The 22,106-nt window shown below is 37.3% G+C and overlaps 1 protein-coding gene and 1 long non-coding RNA gene across 2 annotated transcripts in view; one reads left to right on the top strand and one right to left on the bottom strand.

Moving 5' to 3' along the window:
* The window catches only part of LOC309482145, a 241,987-nt gene that overhangs the window by 160,779 nt on the left and 59,102 nt on the right, over positions 1–22,106 (bottom strand). The gene's annotated exons all lie outside the window — the stretch shown is intronic.
* On the top strand, positions 1,001–12,819 carry slc35b2 (solute carrier family 35 member B2). The gene is made up of 5 exons (XM_082147268.1): positions 1,001–1,367; positions 3,534–3,724; positions 5,929–6,089; positions 8,087–8,365; positions 10,830–12,819. The coding sequence occupies exons 1-5, from the start codon at positions 1,348–1,350 to the stop codon at positions 11,484–11,486; spliced, it is 1,308 nt and encodes a 435-aa protein (XP_082003394.1). The 5' UTR covers positions 1,001–1,347; the 3' UTR covers positions 11,487–12,819.

Raw genomic sequence — 22,106 nt, forward strand, 5'->3', positions numbered from 1 at the left:
CCTGTAAATGTGTGTTTTTCCATCATGTGCCACATCACTCTTCCTCATACTCGCCACAAATATATCTCATTCATGTAAACGACACCATAGAAGACAGGTTAAAACTCGTTTCTACTTCTAGTAAAACAAGTACATTTCCTTGTTTATGAATATGATTTTTTTTCTTTACTGTACAATTGCAATTGTATACATATTTAATTAATTACATACTTTTAGAATATAACCAACTGGTAACCTTTTACAATAAGGTCCCATTATTTGACAAATTAACTAACATTAATTTTTTTGTTAATGTTTTGGGTTCAGTGTTATGGACCACGGTTAATTAATTTTTAAAATTAAATTATTAATTGTTAGTTCATGTTAACTAATGTACTTAACTGATTTTAACAAATGAAACCTGATAGGAAATTGTTACCTAAATATTTAGTTATAATTATTTTATTTATTTTTTGAATTAATGAATATATATTTTACAGTATCTGATACTTAAAGACATTTTTTTCTAATATGAAATGATACGAGGATTGAGGAAAAATAGCTTAGAAATACTAAACTAAACTAATACAACTAATAAAACATTATATAGAAAATGGGGAGGCAGCTAAAACTAAATGAGAGTATCTAGTAAATTTTCTATCTTCTAATACATCATTTTTATTTTTTATATTTGGTGACTACATATTTAACTTCCATTAACAAGTGATGTTACAACATGCAATAAAAGTTGCAGTATTGTAACATTTTTATAAATATATATTTAACTGTATTTTTGATATTTTGGAATTGTTTCCTCAATATTCTAATACAATGTAATAAAATATTTTAACATCACAGAGAAGCAGCTATGATTATAATATATTGATTATATGTTCATGATCCCTGTATAAGTTTGAAGTGAAGCGTGACTTAAGAATACATTTCAAAATAAAGGTCCTTCCTAAAGGATAATGAATGAACCCCCCCGCCCACGAAACACAAGGACATTCACTCTCTCAAATGTCAACACGTCTGTTAAACAATAAAACATTCAAATATTTACCGAAGCCTCATGACACAACATCTAAGTGGAAATTACACGGATATGTGAAGGAGTGTCTCCTTTCGCAACCGGAAGCGGTACAGTGTGTGTTAGTGTTAACACGTCAGTACAGATGAACTCATGAGTGAAGCAGGCCGAGAAGTTTCAGGTCAGAAACACACGGGATTTGTCCGGATCCTGGATGTTGCTTGTTTAATCACAGGTACAAGGCTTTATCGATACATGACCCGCGCAGGAGCTCGTTTGGAGACTCTCAGCGGCTGTTTTAGGGAGTTTTGAACAGGCGGAGCGGCGGCTGCTGGAAAATGCCTCTGTTTCCATGGAGGTACTGAAACATCACAATAACATTTAAATGTTCTATATCCGACGTCACAGTCACTTCTAGTGCAACACTGTAACATTGACGTGTAACACGTCATATTTAGAATCTGCCGAACTGAAGAATCCACATGTCTTGTCTGCTTTGATCAATGTTTACTTGTGTTTCTGGCTGCTTTCTAATAAATGCTGTTCTTTTGAGCTTTCTATTCATCAGTCAATCATGAAAACACTGTATCATCACTGTTTCCAAAGTAATATGAAGCAGCAAAAACTGTTCAACACTGATAAGAAATAATAATATTAATAATTGAGTATCAAATCAGCTTATTAGAATGATTTCTGAAGGATCATGTGACACTGAAGACTGGAGTAATGATGCTGAAAATTCATTTGAAGACGACTGTTATTTTAAATCTTAAGATTATTTCACAATATTACTGGTTTTACTATTGTGGCTCAAATAAATGCAGCCTTGATGAGCATTATTCCATATATACATATACATACATACATAAGTTCCGGTCAAAAGTTTGGAAACATTATTAATATTATTATTATTATTAGTAATATTTTTGAAAGAAGTCTCTTATGCTCATCAAGCCTGCATTTATTTGAAAAAAAAAAAACAGTAATATTATTACAATTTAAAATAAATGTTTTCTATTTCAATATACTTTAAAATATAATTTATTTTTGTGATGCAAAGCTGAATTTTCAGCATCATTACTCCAGTCTTCATTATCACATGATCCTTCAGAAATCATTCTAATATGCTGATTTATTATCAATAATGGAAATAGTTGAGCTGCTTAATATTTTTTGTGGAATTTTGTTAACCAAACTTTTGACTGGTACTGTATGCTATTTAACCTGCTAGAAATTGTTATTCTAAAATAGAAATTCACAGGTCAGAAGGTGTGGAAACTGTTTATTGACTGTATTATTTCCGAGACTCTTAGCATAAACACCTTCATGAAGCCTCTTAATTACAATGCTCTGAATTTAGACTGGGACGCATTCCGTCTGTAATGAAGCGTTCTTCCAGTTCTTCTAATCGTGCAGTAATCTGTGGTGTCAGGTAACGCTGCAGGGTTTGAATAGAGGTTAGTGTGTGTCGATCCTGCAGTCCAGCTCTGTGCACAAAGACCTTCTGTTGGACTGGGATCAGACTCCTGGGGCGAGACCTGCTGAATTCCAGAAATGCCCAAAAGACACACACACACACACACACACACACACACACACACACACACACACACACACACACACACACACACACACACACACACACACACACACACACACACACACACACACACACACACACACACACACAAAATGATGTAGAAAAGTTACACTTGATTTCTTCTCCAAAAGATTCCTGTGTTGCATTTCGACCAGGTTTGTTTGCAGATATGTGACGTTTCGGTGTTATTGCAGACTCCTGTATTTAAAGGGATAGTTCACCCAAAAATGAAAATTAGCCCTCATGATTTACTCACCCTCAAGCCATCCGAGGTGTATGTGACATTCTTCTTTCAGACGAATACAATCAGAGTTATATAAAAAAATGTCCTGGCTCTTCCAAGCTTTACAATGGCAGTGAATTGCCGTTTCTGTTTTGAAGTCCATCAAAGCGCATCATATCCATGATAAAAGTGCATCTATTCATCATAAAAGTGCATTTATCCATGATAAAAGTGCATCTATTCATGATAAAAGTGCATCTATCCATCATAAAAGTGCATCTATCCATCATAAAAGTGCTCCACAGGCTCTGGGGGGTTAATAAAGGCCTTCTGAAGTGAAGCGATGAGTTTGTGTAAGAAAATATTCATATTTAACATGTTACAAAATAAAATTCTAGCTTCCATATGGCCATACGGATTCTACTTACGCCTAATGCGCAACTTAAACAACTTGTGACGTCAGAAGTACCGTAGTGCGTCATGGCGTAGTGTAAATATCAGCAGTACGTCGCATTACTCGCGTAAATTGCGCTTAGACTGAAGTCTAATCCATATGTTCGTTTGACCGGGAATCTAGTTATTTTACTTTATAAAGTTTTAAATATGGATATTTTGCTTCAGACTCCTGTCTTCAAGGGGAAATGCATAAAAATAAATGGCATAATTTTGTTTCTAATCTTCTCCACCTCTCTTCCCTTCAGTTTGTGTGTGTGTGCGGCGCTGTGTGTTCTGCCGACTGTGCGAGCGGATGCTGAAGATGTTTCTCTGCTGGGCGGCTGGCAGGACGTGTGGCTCTTCCGCTTGTTCCTCAATGTTTTGGGATACGCCACCATCATCATCCCTGGATATTTCCTAATCTGCTACTTCAAACGAGTCAATTATCTAGAAACCGGTTCGTTGGAATTTCTCAACTGTTTCGTTCTTGTGTAGTCATGTAGGCCTACTGCATTTTTGTAAAAACCATTTGGTATCACTTTAGAATAAGGTTCCATTTGTAAACACAATATTCACAATATTCCTCATTTAAATAATTAATACGCAGAATAAAAGGGCGGGGCCTGGTTGAGTTAAAGGAGTAGTTCACTTTCAAATAAAAAGGTCCTGATAATTTACTCTCGCCTATGTCATCCAAGATGTCCATGTCTTTCTTTTTCAGTCAAAAAGAAATTAAGGTTTTTGAGGAAAACATTCCAGGATTTTTCTCCATATAGTGGACTTCAGTGGCAACCAACGGTTTGAAGGTTCAAATCAGTCTCAATGCAGCTTCAAAGGCTTGACACGATCCCAGTTGAGAAATAAAGGTCTTATCTAGCGAAATGATCGGTCATTTTCTAAAAATAAATAAAAAATACTTAAAAAAATATACTTTTTAACCACAAATGCCAGTCTTGTACCATCTCTGAGATGCGCCACGCATTACGTCATCACGTTGGAAAGGTCACGCATGACATTGTTAAACATCCAGGATATGCACACGTAAGGACCATTTTAAACAATAAGCTGACACAAATACATATAAATATGTGTCATTCAACATACAATAACTTTGAACGGTCCTCCTACTCCAAACTTTTAAACACTGGGTCGGTACTTCCGACTTCGTCACGTGTGACCTTTCCAACGTGATGACGTAATGTGTGGCACATCTCAGAGATGAGTCGTTAAAAAGTATATAATTTTTATTTATTTTTTTGAAAATGACCGATCGTTTCGCTGGATAAGACTCTTATTTCTCGACTGGGATCGTGTCGAGACTTTGAAGCTGCATTGAAACTCACATTTGAACCTTTAAACCGTTGGTTGCCATTGAAGTCCATTATATGGAGAAAAATCCAGGAATGTTTTCCTCAAAAAACTTAATTTCTTTTCGACTGAGGAAAGAAAGACATGGACATCTTGGATGACATGGGGGTGAGTAAATTACCAGGAAATTTTTATTTGAAAGTGAACTACTCCTTTAAGCCGGGAGCACACTGTGCGATTTTGGCCACGATTTGGCCGTCTGAGACAAATTTAGCAAATCCTAAAAGATTCCTCTGATCCTTGGATAAAATTTGAAGTCTTTGATCGTTAGTTTGACATGTTCACCGACAGCCGATTAATGACCGTTGCAATCAAAGTTTACCTCAGACAAAATTCTGGCAGTGTCAGAAGATTTGACTCACAGTCCTGCAGTGTGACTCTCCTACGACGACAGTCAAATTGTCTTTTCAAGACAAGCCATGACCAAAAATAAACGTAAGAGATTACTTTGTAGACATTGAAATTACTTTGTATTTCAATCCCGCGTGTAATGCAGCTCACATTCACCGAACGTGTCATTGATTTGATGATGTAAGACTCCGGACTAGTTTTCTTGCGTGTGTCCGTTTTTAGCGCGTCTTGATTGACTGTAGCTACAGTCTGACATTAATGACAACTGAGATCTTACAGTGTCACATGGCTTACAGTGATGATCATGTTCGTACAGTCTGACAGGACTATCGTAAAGGACTATAATAAATCGCACAGTGTGCACGCGGTGTTGAAACTGACGGTTATGATAAGGGGCGGGACATTTCCCAAACACACTTGAAGCGCTTGGCCAATCACAACACACTGCTCCAGCCGACCAATCAGAGCACAGTGTGCTTTTCAGAAAGAAGGAGCTTCATAGTGACAGGAACTAAACAGAGCGTTACTGACAGACTGGGAAGAGAGGAGCTGCAACAATGGAGAATATGGGGAAAATGTGCATTTAAGCATGAAAACCTGTTCTAGTAGAGCCCAAAAACAACATCAGGACTTTGAAAAAGGTCCCTTTAATTTTAGTTAATGCTTAAACAAATAGGACCTTATTGTAAAGTGTTACCAATTTTATTATTTCTTTCCACCGTTATAATTTTATACAAAGTTGCTTGCACCAAAATGGTCATATTTAGTTTTTCATTACCATGTTTCATCCTATGTAAATTTGTATTTCAACATAGCTTTCAGTAGTCTAGACAATTTAATGTATGCATGAATGTTGCAACAACTCCTGTTGACTTGGAAAAATGACTGTTTGCAGAATGTACTTGATAAACCTGATTCTACACACTGCTCATGTTTCTGTAGGCCGTGGGCTTTGTTTTCCTCTCATAAAGACGTGTGTGTTTGGGAATGAGTCTAAAACTGGACTGCTGGATGATGTTTCACCGGCGGCCAGAAACGAGTCTGAATCCAGTTCATCAGCTCGACAGGCCGTCAGATTGATCTTCTGTGCCGCTGGACTCCAGGTAATGTCCCTGTGTTACATGGCAAATTGACGCCACACTGAATAACTTAACTGTGTGCAATTGTGCATAATAGGGGTTGAATGACTTCAGATTCTTAAGTCAACATTTATGTGATGAAAGTCGAGTCGACATCAACTACTCGCTGATGACGTCATTAATGAACAAACAAGCCTGAACCTCGAGCTGAGGCTCAAACGCAGGTTGCCTTGTGCACAGCTATGGCATATGACATAACAGCTTATTTTTATCAGTGCATTTCTCACAGATTTCTGCTCATTCTAAATTAGATCCAGATAAAGTACGGACACAGTGAAGATTACATTTATATGAATGCATTAGTGAGAAAGTGATTGCGTGTGAATTAACACTACCTGGCAACGTCTATCTACTAATAGTAAAGCTGTGGGTTTTAGTTACTAAGACGTATATGCTAGAACTTTTCAGTTTCTAAGCTATTTTATTGATAAATCACAGAACAGTGTTGACAATACATTTCTGCACTACTGAATGATCTGCGTGTGATGTACGCGCCACTATCTGTATGTGTGTGTGTGTTACAATGCAGCAGCACATTAGTTTAGAACAGCGATTAACTTACCTGTACATTAAGCTGTTTAAAGCGTGCATTCACCTTTAATCAATTTTGAGCATCTTAATGGTATAATCAAACATATCTTGTGGAGCGCTCTCAGGGTATGCATTTATTTATCATTTTAACTGTTGGAAACGGAGTGTAAAAGTGGACTTCACAGATTTGTTATCCTGTTGCGCCCTCTATAGGCCATGATCAGCAACTAGTCGGCGTCAAGCTTAAAGGCCCGCTGAAGTGCCTTGGAACAGCAGCTTTGTATGTTGTGTTGATGTAATTTCCACTGAAACAGGAAGCTAAGGCGGGACATATTGAATGGCTCCTCCCCCTTTTCAAATAGCCAATAGCGTTTAGTTTCCCTCACAGACTGCAATTCGTACTTGACCGCACCATGGAAGCGAATCCGAGCGCGGATGATATGTTTGATTCAATAGTAGAGGTGTGAATAAATTCTAGCCATTTTAATCTTAACCAACGTACAGTTGGAAAACGTAATAAAACTTGAGCGTTTGAGCAACCGAACACACATCTCCAACATATCGCTTTGGCCAGGTGGTATTTATAGCAGAGGGGGCGGAGCTTTAGATTCTAGAGAGCATTTGATTGGACATAAGATGTGATGAGAAACTGAAGTCCGCGGTGATGTCATAAAAATCCGTGATCCATTTTAGTGGAAGTGAGAGACTAAGTTTTGAATGCTTATATCTCCTAAATGCGAATTTTGTTATTGTTTTGGAACACACCAGCTTATTCATAACCTTAAGGCTAAAATATTGATACTAAAAGCTAAAAGACTTACATTTTGATTTCAGGGGGCCTTTAAAGCATCATGGCAGAGCACTGAAGTCAACTAGTCTATGCAACCCCTAGTGCACAAGTTTAAGGTGCACTGTGTGATTTTTAGCGGCATCTAGTGGTGAGGTTGCGAATTGCACCCAACAGAAGTTATGGTGGCCGACAGGAAGTGATGTCGTCGTCTGAGACAGCAGAGAGTAGCCAGTTAAGCAATGAGATTTCTTTACAAAGATAAATTAAGAAATTATGTTTACTTAATTATTCAGTAAAACAATATGTTATTGCGAATATTATTGTTACTTGTTCATCATTGTGTCAGTGTTTTATTCGCTGATTTTAGCTAGCTTCTCTTTACGAAGAACAACATCGTGACGAAGCGCCTTTGTCCATTTAGTTTTCAATGTAAGCGGACCCGCGGTGTGTGTAGATATAAATGGCTCATTCTAAGGTAATAAAAACATAACGGTTCATTATGTCAGGTCTTTATACACCACTGAAAACATAGTTATGTATATGATATTGCATTCCTGTCAACAGATCCTCCTAAATATTACACAATGCACCTTTAATAGTCTTCATCTGTTCACAATAACATTTTTTGTGCATCATCCAGGCGTCATACTTGACGTGGGGCGTTCTTCAGGAGCGAGTGATGACACGTTCATATGGCGCCACAGAGGCTGAAGGCAGCGGCGAGCGCTTCAAAGATTCCCAGTTTCTGGTGTTCATGAACCGAATCCTGGCCTTGACGGTGTCCGGCCTGTGGTGTGTCCTGTTCAAACAGCCCCGCCACGGGGCGCCCATGTACAAGTACTCCTTCGCTTCGCTGTCCAACATCCTCAGCAGCTGGTGCCAGTACGAGGCGCTCAAATACATCAGCTTTCCCACACAGGTACAGCACTGCATTCTGGGGAAATGAGCTGTCTATGAACATGTGGTCAGTCTAAAATCATTTATTAATTTTACTATTGGGCCATTCTGCCTCATATCAACCACATTTTTTTAACTTCCTCGCCTGAAATGTTTAGATTTTGTTAATATTTTTTTCTGAAGAAAGACTAACATTAACATACAACCCCGCCATTTACGGAAATTTCTGGCTATTACACATCTTTTGAAATAATACTGAATCTCCTGATCGAAACACAGGCGAAGAAGAAGCAGAAACAAGCGATATCATATGTAATCATATTTATATGTAAAATAACGCGATCATCAACATTAAACAGCATATAAATCAAAACTACCTAATGTTACTGAATGAAATGTCGACCCAGGACGAGCTGTGAAGCTTTGAGTGTGTTGATGGACTTGATCTACTCCATCTGTGTTTTGATCATCGTTCTGAATCTGATCCAGACGTGGTCTTTGACAAAAACGTGTTTTTCTCAGATTTTTCCCCAATTTAGTTATTTTTTTTAAATGAAACTTACTCGCATTCAAGTGTTGATAAAGAATGCATGAAGCTAGAATAAAACTGGCTTTTTTGTTTGTTCTTTCTTTTGATATACTGCTGTTCAGATATTCATACAACCAAATATTCTGGGTGGCCATGAATTTTTTTGTAAAAATGATCAAAAATGCTGGTCCTGGCAACTTTTTTTCAAAAGCGCTGAAAGAGTTAAATATGACCTGGACACGTTAATGACAGCTTTTGTGAAATGCACCCTAAAAATGCAGATATTTAACATATATTTTCCTGTGTATGATAAATCTATGCCATCACAGGGATGCACAGTACTGTATATCTGTGATCATAGACAATATTTGATCATATCAGAGACTTTTTTTTTCATAATAAAATCGTATTTTCAATCCTTGCTTTAATATTTTGTTTCACTCATACCAAGAATTTAAAATTATGCATTGAATAGTGTGCATTTAGTGTGTATTTATTTAAACACATTTTTTAAATGTAATTAATTAAAACAGAATTTAAACCATATAGATGTGCGTTAATCATCATAATGAGGGCTTTCGCACCGGAGGAACCTTCTCATAGTTCCTAGAACTATTGGCGGAAGTTCCCGGTTTTTGGCGTGTTCGTACCACAGGAACTAAGAAAGATTTTAGTTCTAGATTTTAGTTCTAGGAACTCCTTTTGGAGGAACTAATTCTCCTACTTCAGAGTCGGTCTAAACTAGCACTATAAGAACTATCCTTGAACGCACGCGAAACACCAGCATCAGCCATTTATAAAAAAATAAAAAAATAAGCTTTGTAAACACACAGATTATGGCCTTTATATTCACTGCAGAAACTAACTCTACGAACATGGAAAACAATGATAGACTGATCTATCCTCTTAACTTTTACACTGAGGAGAAAATCCAACGCAACTTTGAGGGAACCAAGCGAAACATGATTATGTATTAGTATTTACCACACGGCAAACGATAATACCTTTTAATTTCTGTCTACTTTATATGTATAACAGTTCTATCTATTAGACATCACTGTTAGACAGATCGTAAACTAATGAACACGGAGAATGCGAGCACTGTGTGTTCAGGCTGGCATTCTCAGCGCTGTCAAAATAAAAGTCCCAGCAACAACTCTATTGTTGTCTAGAACTTTGGAATTAAAATCACATAGCCTTCACCATACCTAGAGATTGGCATGGAGTACTTTCCATAAGATCATCTCTCAATGCAAATCAAACCAGCTATTAGGCTAACTGAAATAAAACCATGCCAATCTCTAGGTATGGTGAAGGCTATGTGATGATGTGGGGCTATTTTAATTCCAAAGGCCAAGGGAACTTTATCAGGATGCATAGTATCCTGGATCCATGAAGTAACTGGCCTTTAAAAATAAAAATCTGCCTGCCTCTATGGGAATTTAACATAGGGGTGTCCAGACTTATGCACCCTGTATTTTAAGGAAGAACATTTATTTATTTACGATATATTATTCATTCATAAAGAAAATTGGTGTCCTTAAAGGTTGGATTTTTCCTAATTTTTTTAATTAAGGCATTACGTTCAATTTCCAAAAGATGATTTTTTTTATTCCTCTTTTTAGTCAACTTTAGCATGGGTGTCTAAACTTATGCATAGCACTGTAATTATAATTGTGTTCTTGGGACATGACTTTCAATGGTGTGACTTCCGAGACTCTCGGAAATTATATACAAATTTGTATTTACATTTATCGGCCAATATATCGGTTATCGGCTTTCAAATATAAAGAGTTATTATCGGTATCGGCCAATATTTTCATATTGATGCATCTCTCATAAGTTTCTGGTGACTTTTCTCGACTTTGAAATGGAGGAACTCAGGAGTGTGATTGATAGCTCAGTTTCCTGTCAAATGTGCTTCTGTTAGTCATCCGTCATGTTGTTTTCATCACAGGTGTTGGCCAAGGCCTCTAAGGTGATTCCCGTGATGCTGATGGGCAAGATCGTCTCGCACAAGAGCTACGAGTACTGGGAATACTTCACGGCGGTGCTGATCTCAGTGGGCGTCAGCATGTTCCTGCTCTCCAGCTCCACCGGCAAACACCCGTCCACCGTCACCACCTTCTCCGGCGTCATCATCCTCGGAGGGTACATCGTGTTCGACAGCTTCACCTCCAACTGGCAGGACAACCTCTTCAAGCACAAGATGTCGTCGGTGCAGATGATGTTCGGTGTGAATCTGTTCTCCTGCCTCTTGACGGTCGGCTCTCTGCTGGAACAGGGCGCCTTCTTCGACTCGCTCGCGTTCATGTCGCGTCACTCCGAGTTCGCTTTCCACGCCGTCCTGCTCTCCGTGTGCTCAGCGTGTGGCCAGCTTTTTATTTTCTACACCATTGCGCAATTCGGCGCCGCCATCTTCACCATCATCATGACTCTACGACAGGCTTTCGCAATCCTCCTGTCTTGCTTTCTCTACGGTCACGCTGTCACTATAGTGGGCGGCTTCGGCATGGCCGTCGTCTTCCTCGCGCTTTTCCTTCGCGTTTACGCTCGCAGTCGCATGAAGAAGAGCAGCAAGCGGGCGACGCCAACGCCGGTTCAGAAGGTCTAGTCGTTCGGATGTGTGTACAGATGCCACATTTTTCGTGGTTTAACTCGTCTTTATTGTTTGCTGCAAAACTGTGGGTTTGTATTTTGTAAGGTCAAAAGGTACAGTAAGGGATTATGAATTTCAAAGGGAGTTTTGGCTCGCGTGTGTTTTTGTGTGACTTCACGAGCCGTCGAGTGAACGCAGACTGTTCAGTGAGTGCTGAGCCTTTGATATCTTTGTAATTTGGTACTGAAATGCGTTCAGTTTTTCTATTTAAAGTTTGCTGTAAGAAGTTGTTGGGGGGTAGAGAGAGGAATACGAGATGTTGTTTCGGTAGAGATGCTTTAGGGAGTGTCTGTGCCACTTGTCTACTTACTCTATCTATTCTCATTATAGCTGGGTCATATTTCACTACAAAAACAAATAGAAAACAAAAAGGATTTAATAATAAAATGTTATAAACAGTTTTTTAAAGAATCGTTTCTTGTTTTTACCTTCACATTTTCTGTCCAAATCCTTTTGAATTATCGTTATTGTTAGTAATATTATTTATATAGTGCTGGGAACTCGATTAATCGCATCTAACACAAGTTTTTGTCTATATTATATATGTAGACGACACCTTTTGTTAGATGCGATTAATCGGAAACCCAATTATTTTTATTGTTGTTTTTTAAAAATATTTTATTATTAATACAATACAATATCTGTCACTGTATTAACATAATACCATGATGCAATATTACGATTTTGTGTGAAATACGACCGAGGAATCATAAAACTGAACATCTTCAATGACTACGTTTGTTTACTTGCACACTCATAATGCGATTTTGGCAATATTGCGATTAAACTTTACCTTGTGTAAACGCAATACTTTGATCAAACTAATGAGATTAAGCTCATAATCGTAGTATCCATAATCGCATCATACTATGTGGCGCACGTCGATTTGAATCGCAATAAACCTTAATCACATTATTACCGCATAAGTGTGCATGTTTCCAGACGTATAGATGATGTGTTTTAAACACAACTTCACAGTAAACTTCAAGTCCGTTACGGTATGTTCATCACGGCCGCAGAATAACATCCAAGATGTCCATAGAAATGTTTTGCATTTGACGTAAGTGGATTAAAACAGTGGCCAGTAACACACACCTACTGAATGTGAGTTCATCATTTGTGCAATGCATTGTGTTATGTGAAGAATGGCGGTACAAATAACCACACCTCTGAGCATATACCAGAATAATAGGCTACAATTGAATGTAAACGGGAGTGCAGAGGTTTGCTCGTGTCTTGTAAACGTCTTACTGCGATAAAGTCCTTATTCTGATTATTGTAAAAAACACATTATTGGTGCTAGAGCTGCACGATTAGCTGCACTCACGCGATCTTATTCCTAAATGACAATGATTCGTCTCGTCGTAAGTCATTGATCATTCACTCAAACCGATTAAAAAAATAAATAACGAATTTAATTTAAAAAAAATTTAAATAGGCAGAATGCAGCCATTAACATTTTGTCAGAACCTCTAGTAAATTACATGTTATTTTGTTTAGTTGTCTGTTCAGAATCGTTTATTTAAACCAAAAAATAGTGATTCTCAGTTCATCCAAAAATCGTGCAGCTTTAATTGGTGCCAATAACTAATTTGGCAGTTTAATATCTCATATCTCAGCTTGTTTTCTCCCTAGTGTTGTTATTGGTGTATCTGTCATATCAAACCACCACAGCCATCCGTGAACCACCAGTGCCTGTCTGAGGAATCTGAGCAATAGGCTTTGTGTAGAAGCATTGATGGTGTTTGTTAAATGACAAAACAACAACAACAACAACAGTGTTTACTGAGTACACTGTTAAAATAGTCAAATATGGCTAGTTTGGGTTTTTGAAATTGACACCTCAGTCTTTGTGAATCTCGTGAAGAAATGCATATTTACACACACACACACACACACACACACACACACACACACACACACACACACACACACACACACACACACACACACACACACACACACACACACACACACACACACAATATAATAACTCATTGAATTTATTACAGTGCAACAAATACTATCATGATGCAAACATGCAATCATATTGTACAATTTAAAAATGTATTATTTATTTTGTACACGGCAAAAAACATAGTCTTAAAAATAGGCTTTAGATTTTTTTTCTTTTGATTTTGCGGTTAATTAAGAGCTGAACCGGTTCTTGACTGGTTTTGCGAGATTCACTCTGAAACGGGACTTTTTTTTAATAATTTTTTTTTAAGGAAGTAATTTTTTCAGGTGTGACTATATGAAGACGGACGGTGTCAGGTGTGGTTTTTTTCATGCAGTTTTATAACACACACCCTTATTATGACATTATAATCATAGGCATTGTTCATCTATGCACTAAAATTGTCATTTACTTTCCTTCATGTCGCACCAAACCCGTATTTCTTTTTCATAAAGTAACCATCGTTTATGGATGTCTTTTACACCTGGTCATGACATGCTTTCATTGTATTGACTATTCTGCCTTTGTTTTGTGTTGTTCATGCACAGAAGAAATAAAGTCATGCGAGTTTCGAATGACATGAGGGTGAATGATGAAGTTTTATTTTGCTGAACTGTGTTTGTGGAACAGGATTGTGTGGCGGTTTTTCAGGTCAGATGAGGAAGACACTGAAAAATGTCACACAGAGTCGGTGAGGGAAGTTCCACACTATGAGTCTGTTTATATTTCTATTAATGATCTACCATTATAAATATGCGCTGCAGTGATAAGACGCTGAAGAAAAGGTTTGGTCGAAGGATATTTGCTCTCATGCTTCACAATACTAATGACATCCGTTTCATTTATATTGTAAACCTTTTTTAGGTTATATATATATATATATATATGGAAATTACCTTATAATCGTACTTTTCTTTTTGGTCTTTTTAGTGGGTTAAACTTTAATTTTTGTTATTTTATTTTTTATTTGCATGTGCAATAATAATAATCTGCCTTCTATTATGCTTTTGAGCATAGATTTGATTCCTGGATCAGATTTTATGTGGCGCCAAAAGCAACAGCACAAGTTGATTTGGTCATGATTTGTCATGATTTTGTCATGATTTGTCGTGATTTTGTCATGATTTGTCGGGATTTGGTCATGATTTTGTCGTGATTTTGTCATGATTTGTCGTGATTTTGTCATGAATTTGTCATGATTTGTCGTGATTTTGTCGTGATTTTGTCATGATTTGTCGTGATTTTGTCATGAATTTGTCATGAATTTGTCATGATTTGTCATGATTTTGTCATGATTTTGTCATGATTTGTCGTGATTTGTCATGATTTTGTCATGATTTTGTCATGATTTGTCATGATTGGTCATGATTTTGTCATTTGTACGTCAGACAGAACGTCTGAATATTCAGAGTTTTACGGTTTGACCTCTTTGAGCTAAATATGCTCGTTTATGTTTACCAAAATATTGAGGTGAAATCTCACGGTTATCCAGCTCGTCCATTTGCATGTTACAGACTTATTTTTAAACACTAACCAGAAATAAAACTAACCTTCAACAGAGGCTGCAACTAAACAACAAGTTAACTCGTTAACAAGACATTACCAAACATTAACTAACAATGAGCAATACATTCATTACAGTATTTATTCCTCTTTCTTAATGTTTATTAATACAAATATTCATGTAATTCATGTCAAATTAGGTACATTAAATTATAACGGATACAACTTTTGATTATAATAATGTATTGGTAAATGTTGAAATGAACATTAACTAAGATTAATAAATGCTTTAAAAAGTATTTGTCATTGTTAGTTCATGTTAACTTATGAATAAACTGTTACATAATGGAGCTTTACTGCAAAGTATTTCCTTTTCATTTTATAAGCAACACAAATCATCCCTTCTGTTGATAATTAAAGCATTATTTGTCATATTAGTACACTTATATATGATTAGTAAGGCATTAACAGGTGAACCTCATGAAAACAGGTCCCATTTCATGGCAAAGAAAAAAAAATATATAAACCAAATGTAGCTTATTTTAGGACCATCAAGAGTTTTTTGCATCATGACATTTACCATAATGTGTGTTTTTTTTCTTTTATGGGAGCTTGTTTCTGCCATGTCATAAAAATGTCATTTTTATCTTACAATTCTGAGCAATAAAGTATGGAAAAACTCACAATTGCAAGTTATAAAGTCTGAATTGCAAGATCACCATTACCTTTATTCTTTTTTTTTTATTACTTTTTATTTTATTTTTTAGCTTACATGATTCTCATAAATGAAATAGCACATTTGAATTAAATCAACACAAAATAAATGTAAAATGTATTATTTATTTTTAGAAAAAAATTAAAACATTAGTTAATGTACTAAATTGCAGCATTTTTCACATTGATGGGAGAAATCGGCTTAATTGTCATGAAAAACGTAATGCTCCTAAATTTCCTTTAGGGAAAATATAATGTCTTCTTTTTGATTTTGGGGTGAAATATGACCTGAACATGTTCTGTGAGATTGACCTCAGCCGACCTTGTTTTCTGTCGTCTGTAATATGAATTTCTTGTAAAACCCCATGAATGTTTTGGAGGTCTTAATGAATCATTTGTCTGTCAATCTGATCGTGTGTGTCATTTCCTGCCTTTCAATGTGAAGGAATGTGAAGGACTAATAGTCTTATTAACTTTGTTTATATATACATTAGATTAAATTAATTTGATCACATGACCAAACTGTCTCAGATTTGTGTTACATCCTCGCTTTCCTCATTTTTGTTCTGCTTTGGTTCTTTGTACTGATGATGATGATGATGATGATCTGTGTGTTAAAGTCATCAGCACTGCTAAATACAGTTGCATGTTATTTTACACGTCATGAAGAGTTTCTTGAGTTTGTTGAGTGTGTTAATGAAGTCTCTGATCATATTGAGCTGCAAGCTGATATAAAAACAAAATTGATCTCAAATAGCTTGTGTTAAAAGTTCAATATCACTGCTAACGATTCAAATCTAGTAGAAACTATGATTAACTGGAAAGGTATTCAAAAATGACTTGATCAAAGTCTCTCTGCTTTTTTTTTACATAATTTATCAGATGAATGAGTTCTCTCGAAACCACAGCCAGCGTCGATGACGTTTATGCATGTCTGGTCTCCTACACCAAAAGAAAAAGTGTTGCAGAAACAATTTCCACTCAGAAATTGCTAATAAATTTCACAAACGACAAGTAACACATTGAATTACATGCAAAATTGGGAAGTAGAAAGACTGAAGTAGTATTTTCTTGTCGAAGATACTTAAAAAATCTTTTAATTACAGCTTTTTAATGTTTAATTTTGGTAACACTTTACTTAAAACCTTTATATTTAATGCATTAAATGTATTTTAATGCATTAAAGTGCCCCTATTATGCTATTTGAAAGGTTCCTAATTTTATTTTGGTGGTCTCCTAAAACAGGTTAAAAAACACGTTAGTTTTCCCATAATATAGGGTGAATTCAAGGTCATTTGGGCACTTTTTGCCATTGAGATGACTTGGGAAAAGTGTTCCAATCAATATTTCAACCTTTTTTTTTTTACTCTCTAAGCCCCGCCTTTCCAAGAGCTACTCTGCTCTGATTGGTCTGATGGCCCAGTCTGTTAATTGTGATCGGTTGTGATTGGTCGACCGCTTACAGAGCGTGTCGGAAACGAAACGCCCATTACCATACCTGAATTTCAGCTCTATTGTAATGTACACACTATAAAGACAATAACGATTACGTGAAGTTTAGCTTACCGTATTAATTCCAGCGCGAATCCGATGATGAAACATTAGGAAGAACTAGTTATTCAACCAAGAACGACTTGAGCAGGACGTTTCTCAGTGGTGAGTTTTTACTCAGTTTGTTGCAACTCTCAGCATTAACACGCTTATTTTCATCAACAAACCGATGTGTGTATTCCTAATTAATTGCGGTGCACATGCGAGAACTGTATCAATAACAGCGCTTGTTAGCTGAACACTAACATGATGTAACATTAAAGTTTGTAAAACAAATCTTGCTCCATGCTTAATCTTTCCTCAAAGTAGTGAGAACGACAGACAATCTGCATTAATAGACACAGTTTTAGGTAATAGTGGTCCACAACTGATTAGCAGTATTTCAGTAAGACAGTGATAACGTGAGTTAGCCGCTACACAATATAAACACAAAACTATGTATTACGAAAATATATACGGGTCAGTGACAAATAAGGTTTGTCAAGATGAGACATTTTTAAATCTTGTAAAAACTTGTTTTAAAAGCATGCATCAGGTATGTTAAAATGTACATAGTGTATTTATGTTAATTTTATGTAATTAAAAATAACATTTGCACCATTTTTTTACGAAAGTTAAGACTGAATGTACCTGAATGTGTCAAATGGTGTAACTGGCAAAGAATGAGAAATATTAACTATTTTATCCAGCTAGATGGCATGTAAGTGTACATATAGAAATAAATACTTCATTTTAATATATCACACGAAAATAGATTTTATTAGAGTTATCTCTAAATGTAATTTTTAATGTGTTTTTGCAATATTTGGCAGGACATATGCTAAAAACATATTTTTTTATTCCACATTAATTTCCCTTATATTTTTATGAAAAATACTGGTTACACCAATTGACAAAAAACAGTTACACCACCTGACCATGTTGTTTCTAGAGTCAAAGGCCATTGTTTGATCAATAATTAGTCATGCTTACAGGTTGTGATTCAGAGGAGCAAGTTGGTCCAAATAAACTGGGTACTGACCCATATTTAATGGAGAAGCGTTTTGGGAATTCCATGTTTTCCTCTCAGTGAAATGTCAGTAAAATGTCAGGAACACAACAAAAGTTTGTCCTGCTGTTGTGTGTCTGTGGTCATTTTAAGCACTGAATCTTCACATCCTTATCATTTGGAAGTGTTTACCATGAGAATTTGCCTTTGAAGAATGCAGAGTAGAAAACAATCTTCTCGACATGTACACAACACGATTTGGTAGACATAGTTCACTTCTAATTATGCAAATTTGTTACATTGTTACGTATGAATGTTATGGAAGTAAGACTGGAATTACTGATGTCTGGTTTAGACAGTTCAGCATTGGTTATGTCTTTTGGGAGACTAACTTTATTTGTCGTGCACGTTGATCTTTAAAACTTTGCAGACCTTTTACATTCACAAACAGCTTTATTACTCACTGCATAAAAGGTATTATCTGAAAAAGCATAATGGGGGACTTTAATTATGCCTTGTGATGATTGAATGATCTCATGAATAATTGTAACCATTGTAATAATACATTATTATTTATTCTTTGTTACACCTTTAGAAAGTAAAATGCATTAAAACATGGCAATCAAAATGTAACAAGGAATCTGCAAACATTGCAGTGCATTTTAACTTTGGCTACAGTTACTTATGAAAAGACATAATGCATTATAACGTACATTATGAATACCTTTATATTGCATTATACACAAAGGCTTTAAGTTAAGTGTTACTAAAATGTCTTTTCCAGTGTAGCTTAAGACAAAACTCTGCTGAAACACATAATAATAATAAAACAACCTTAAAACCTTATTAAATACCTTAATATACCATAAACACCTCAACAACATGACATTTAAACTTTGTATAACATCAATCAATCAGTCAAACTGTATGTTGCCCCTCTCAAGGCAACAAATCGAATGCAATTCGAGATTTAAAAGTGGTTGATACGAAATGCAACAGTTAATATAAAATAAATAGATTATAGTAAAACAGTATATAACCGCTAAAATGTTGCTTTGCAGTAGCTAAAGTGGTTTTAGCATGTTGATATGTGGTTGCTAGGGTGTTTAGGTGGTTGCTAGGTGGTTTCCCACTGATATTCTGGTCTGTGGGATTTTTATACACATTTCGCAAAGGGCTTGATCAGCTTTGATATCATTCTTTGTGCACAAATAAACCACCGAGGCGAATGCAGATGTGTTCGGGTGACAGTAGATAAATCATCCACCAACTTCTTCCTTCCAGAGAACAGTGTGTGTGTTGATAAAGAGCCACAACTGTTCTCAGATACTGTAAATATCAGCCCCTCTTTACGCCACGCGTCTCCACCTTCATGCCAACGCAGAAAGTTGACAGTGACACACATGCACATACGACCTGACCTCGATTTCACACACGTCACGGAAAACACACAGGTTTGTGGACACGTCGAGAGGAAGCGGTGTGTGTGTGTGATAGTGTTGTACAGTGATTTGGAGGACGTGGGCAGATCTCTCTGTAATCTCTCTGTCAGTGTGTGTCTGCTGTTTCCCAACTACAACACAACTGTTCAGTGTGTGTCTGCTGTTTCCCAACTACAACACAACTGTTCAGTGTGTGTCTGCTGTTTCCCAACTACAACACAACTGTTCAGTGTGTGTCTGCTGTTTCCCAACTACAACACAACTGTTCAGTGTGTGTCTGCTGTTTCCCAACTACAACACAACTGTTCAGTGTGTGTCTGCTGTTTCACACAACTACAACACAACTGTTCAGTGTGTGTCTGCTGTTTCCCAACTACAACACAACTGTTCAGTGCGTGTGTCTGCTGTTTCCCAAATACAACACAACTGTTCAGTGTGTGTGTCTGCTGTTTCCCACAACTACAACACAACTGTTCAGTGTGTGTCTGCTGTTTCCCAACTACAACACAACTGTTCAGTGTGTGTCTGCTGTTTCCCAACTACAACACAACTGTTCAGTGCGTGTGTCTGCTGTTTCCCAACTACAACACAACTGTCCAGTGTGTCTGCTGTTTCACACAACTACAACACAACTGTTCAGTGTGTCTGCTGTTTCCCAACTACAACACAACTGTTCAGTGTGTGTCTGCTGTTTCCCACAACTACAACACAACTGTTCAGTGTGTGTCTGCTGTTTCCCAACTACAACACAACTGTTCAGTGTGTGTCTGCTGTTTCCCACAACTACAACACAACTGTTCAGTGCGTGTGTCTGCTGTTTCCCAACTACAACACAACTGTTCAGTGTGTGTCTGCTGTTTCCCACAACTACAACACAACTGTTCAGTGTGTGTCTGCTGTTTCCCAACTACAACACAACTGTTCAGTGTGTGTCTGCTGTTTCCCACAACTACAACACAACTGTTCAGTGTGTGTGTCTGCTGTTTCCCAACTACAACACAACTGTTCAGTGTGTGTGTCTGCTGTTTCCCACAACTACAACACAACTGTTCAGTGTGTGTGTCTGCTGTTTCCCAACTACAACACAACTGTTCAGTGTGTGTCTGCTGTTTCCCACAACTACAACACAACTGTTCAGTGTGTGTGTCTGCTGTTTCCCAACTACAACACAACTGTTCAGTGTGTGTGTCTGCTGTTTCCCACAACTACAACACAACTGTTCAGTGTGTGTGTCTGCTGTTTCCCAACTACAACACAACTGTTCAGTGTGTGTCTGCTGTTTCCCAACTACAACACAACTGTTCAGTGTGTGTGTCTGCTGTTTCCCACAACTACAACACAACTGTTCAGTGTGTGTCTGCTGTTTCCCACAACTACAACACAACTGTTCAGTGTGTGTGTCTGCTGTTTCCCACGACTACAACACAACTGTTCAGTGTGTGTGTCTGCTGTTTCCCAACTACAACACAACTGTTCAGTGCGTGTGTCTGCTGTTTCCCAACTACAACACAACTGTTCAGTGCGTGTGTCTGCTGTTTCCCAACTACAACACAACTGTTCAGTGTGTGTGTCTGCTGTTTCACACAACTACAACACAACTGTTCAGTGTGTGTGTCTGCTGTTTCCCAACTACAACACAACTGTTCAGTGCGTGTGTCTGCTGTTCCCCAACTACAACACAACTGTTCAGTGTGTGTGTCTGCTGTTTCACACAACTACAACACAACTGTTCAGTGTGTGTGTCTGCTGTTTCACACAACTACAACACAACTGTTCAGTGTGTGTGTCTGCTGTTTCCCACAACTACAACACAACTGTTCAGTGTGTGTGTCTGCTGTTTCCCAACTACAACACAACTGTTCAGTGCGTGTGTCTGCTGTTTCCCAACTACAACACAACTGTTCAGTGTGTGTGTGCTGTTTCCCAACTACAACACAACTGTTCAGTGTGTGTGTCTGCTGTTTCCCACAACTACAACACAACTGTTCAGTGTGTGTCTGCTGTTTCCCACAACTACAACACAACTGTTCAGTGTGTGTCTGCTGTTTCACACAACTACAACACAACTGTTCAGTGTGTGTGTCTGCTGTTTCCCACAACTACAACACAACTGTTCAGTGTGTGTCTGCTGTTTCCCACAACTACAACACAACTGTGCAGTGTGTGTCTGCTGTTTCCCAACTACAACACAACTGTCCAGTGTGTGTCTGCTGTTTCCCAACTACAACACAACTGTTCAGTGTGTGTCTGCTGTTTCACACAACTACAACACAACTGTTCAGTGTGTGTCTGCTGTTTCCCACAACTACAACACAACTGTTCAGTGTGTGTCTGCTGTTTCACACAACTACAACACAACTGTTCAGTGTGTGTCTGCTGTTTCCCAACTACAACACAACTGTTCAGTGTGTGTCTGCTGT

This window comes from Leuciscus leuciscus (genome assembly GCF_965113295.1).
Source record: "Leuciscus leuciscus genome assembly, chromosome: 19".
Classification (NCBI taxonomy): Eukaryota; Metazoa; Chordata; class Actinopteri; order Cypriniformes; family Leuciscidae; genus Leuciscus; species Leuciscus leuciscus.

What these genes read in the sequence shown, in the direction of transcription:
- slc35b2 (XM_082147268.1), top strand. Translation starts at nt 1,348, where the DNA reads ATGCCTCTGTTTCCATGGAG. An exon ending in ATGCCTCTGTTTCCATGGAG is followed by an intron (nt 1,368 to 3,533) that starts GTACTGAAACAT and finishes TCTTCCCTTCAG; the next exon opens with TTTGTGTGTGTGTGCGGCGC. An exon ending in AGTCAATTATCTAGAAACCG is followed by an intron (nt 3,725 to 5,928) that starts GTTCGTTGGAAT and finishes ATGTTTCTGTAG; the next exon opens with GCCGTGGGCTTTGTTTTCCT.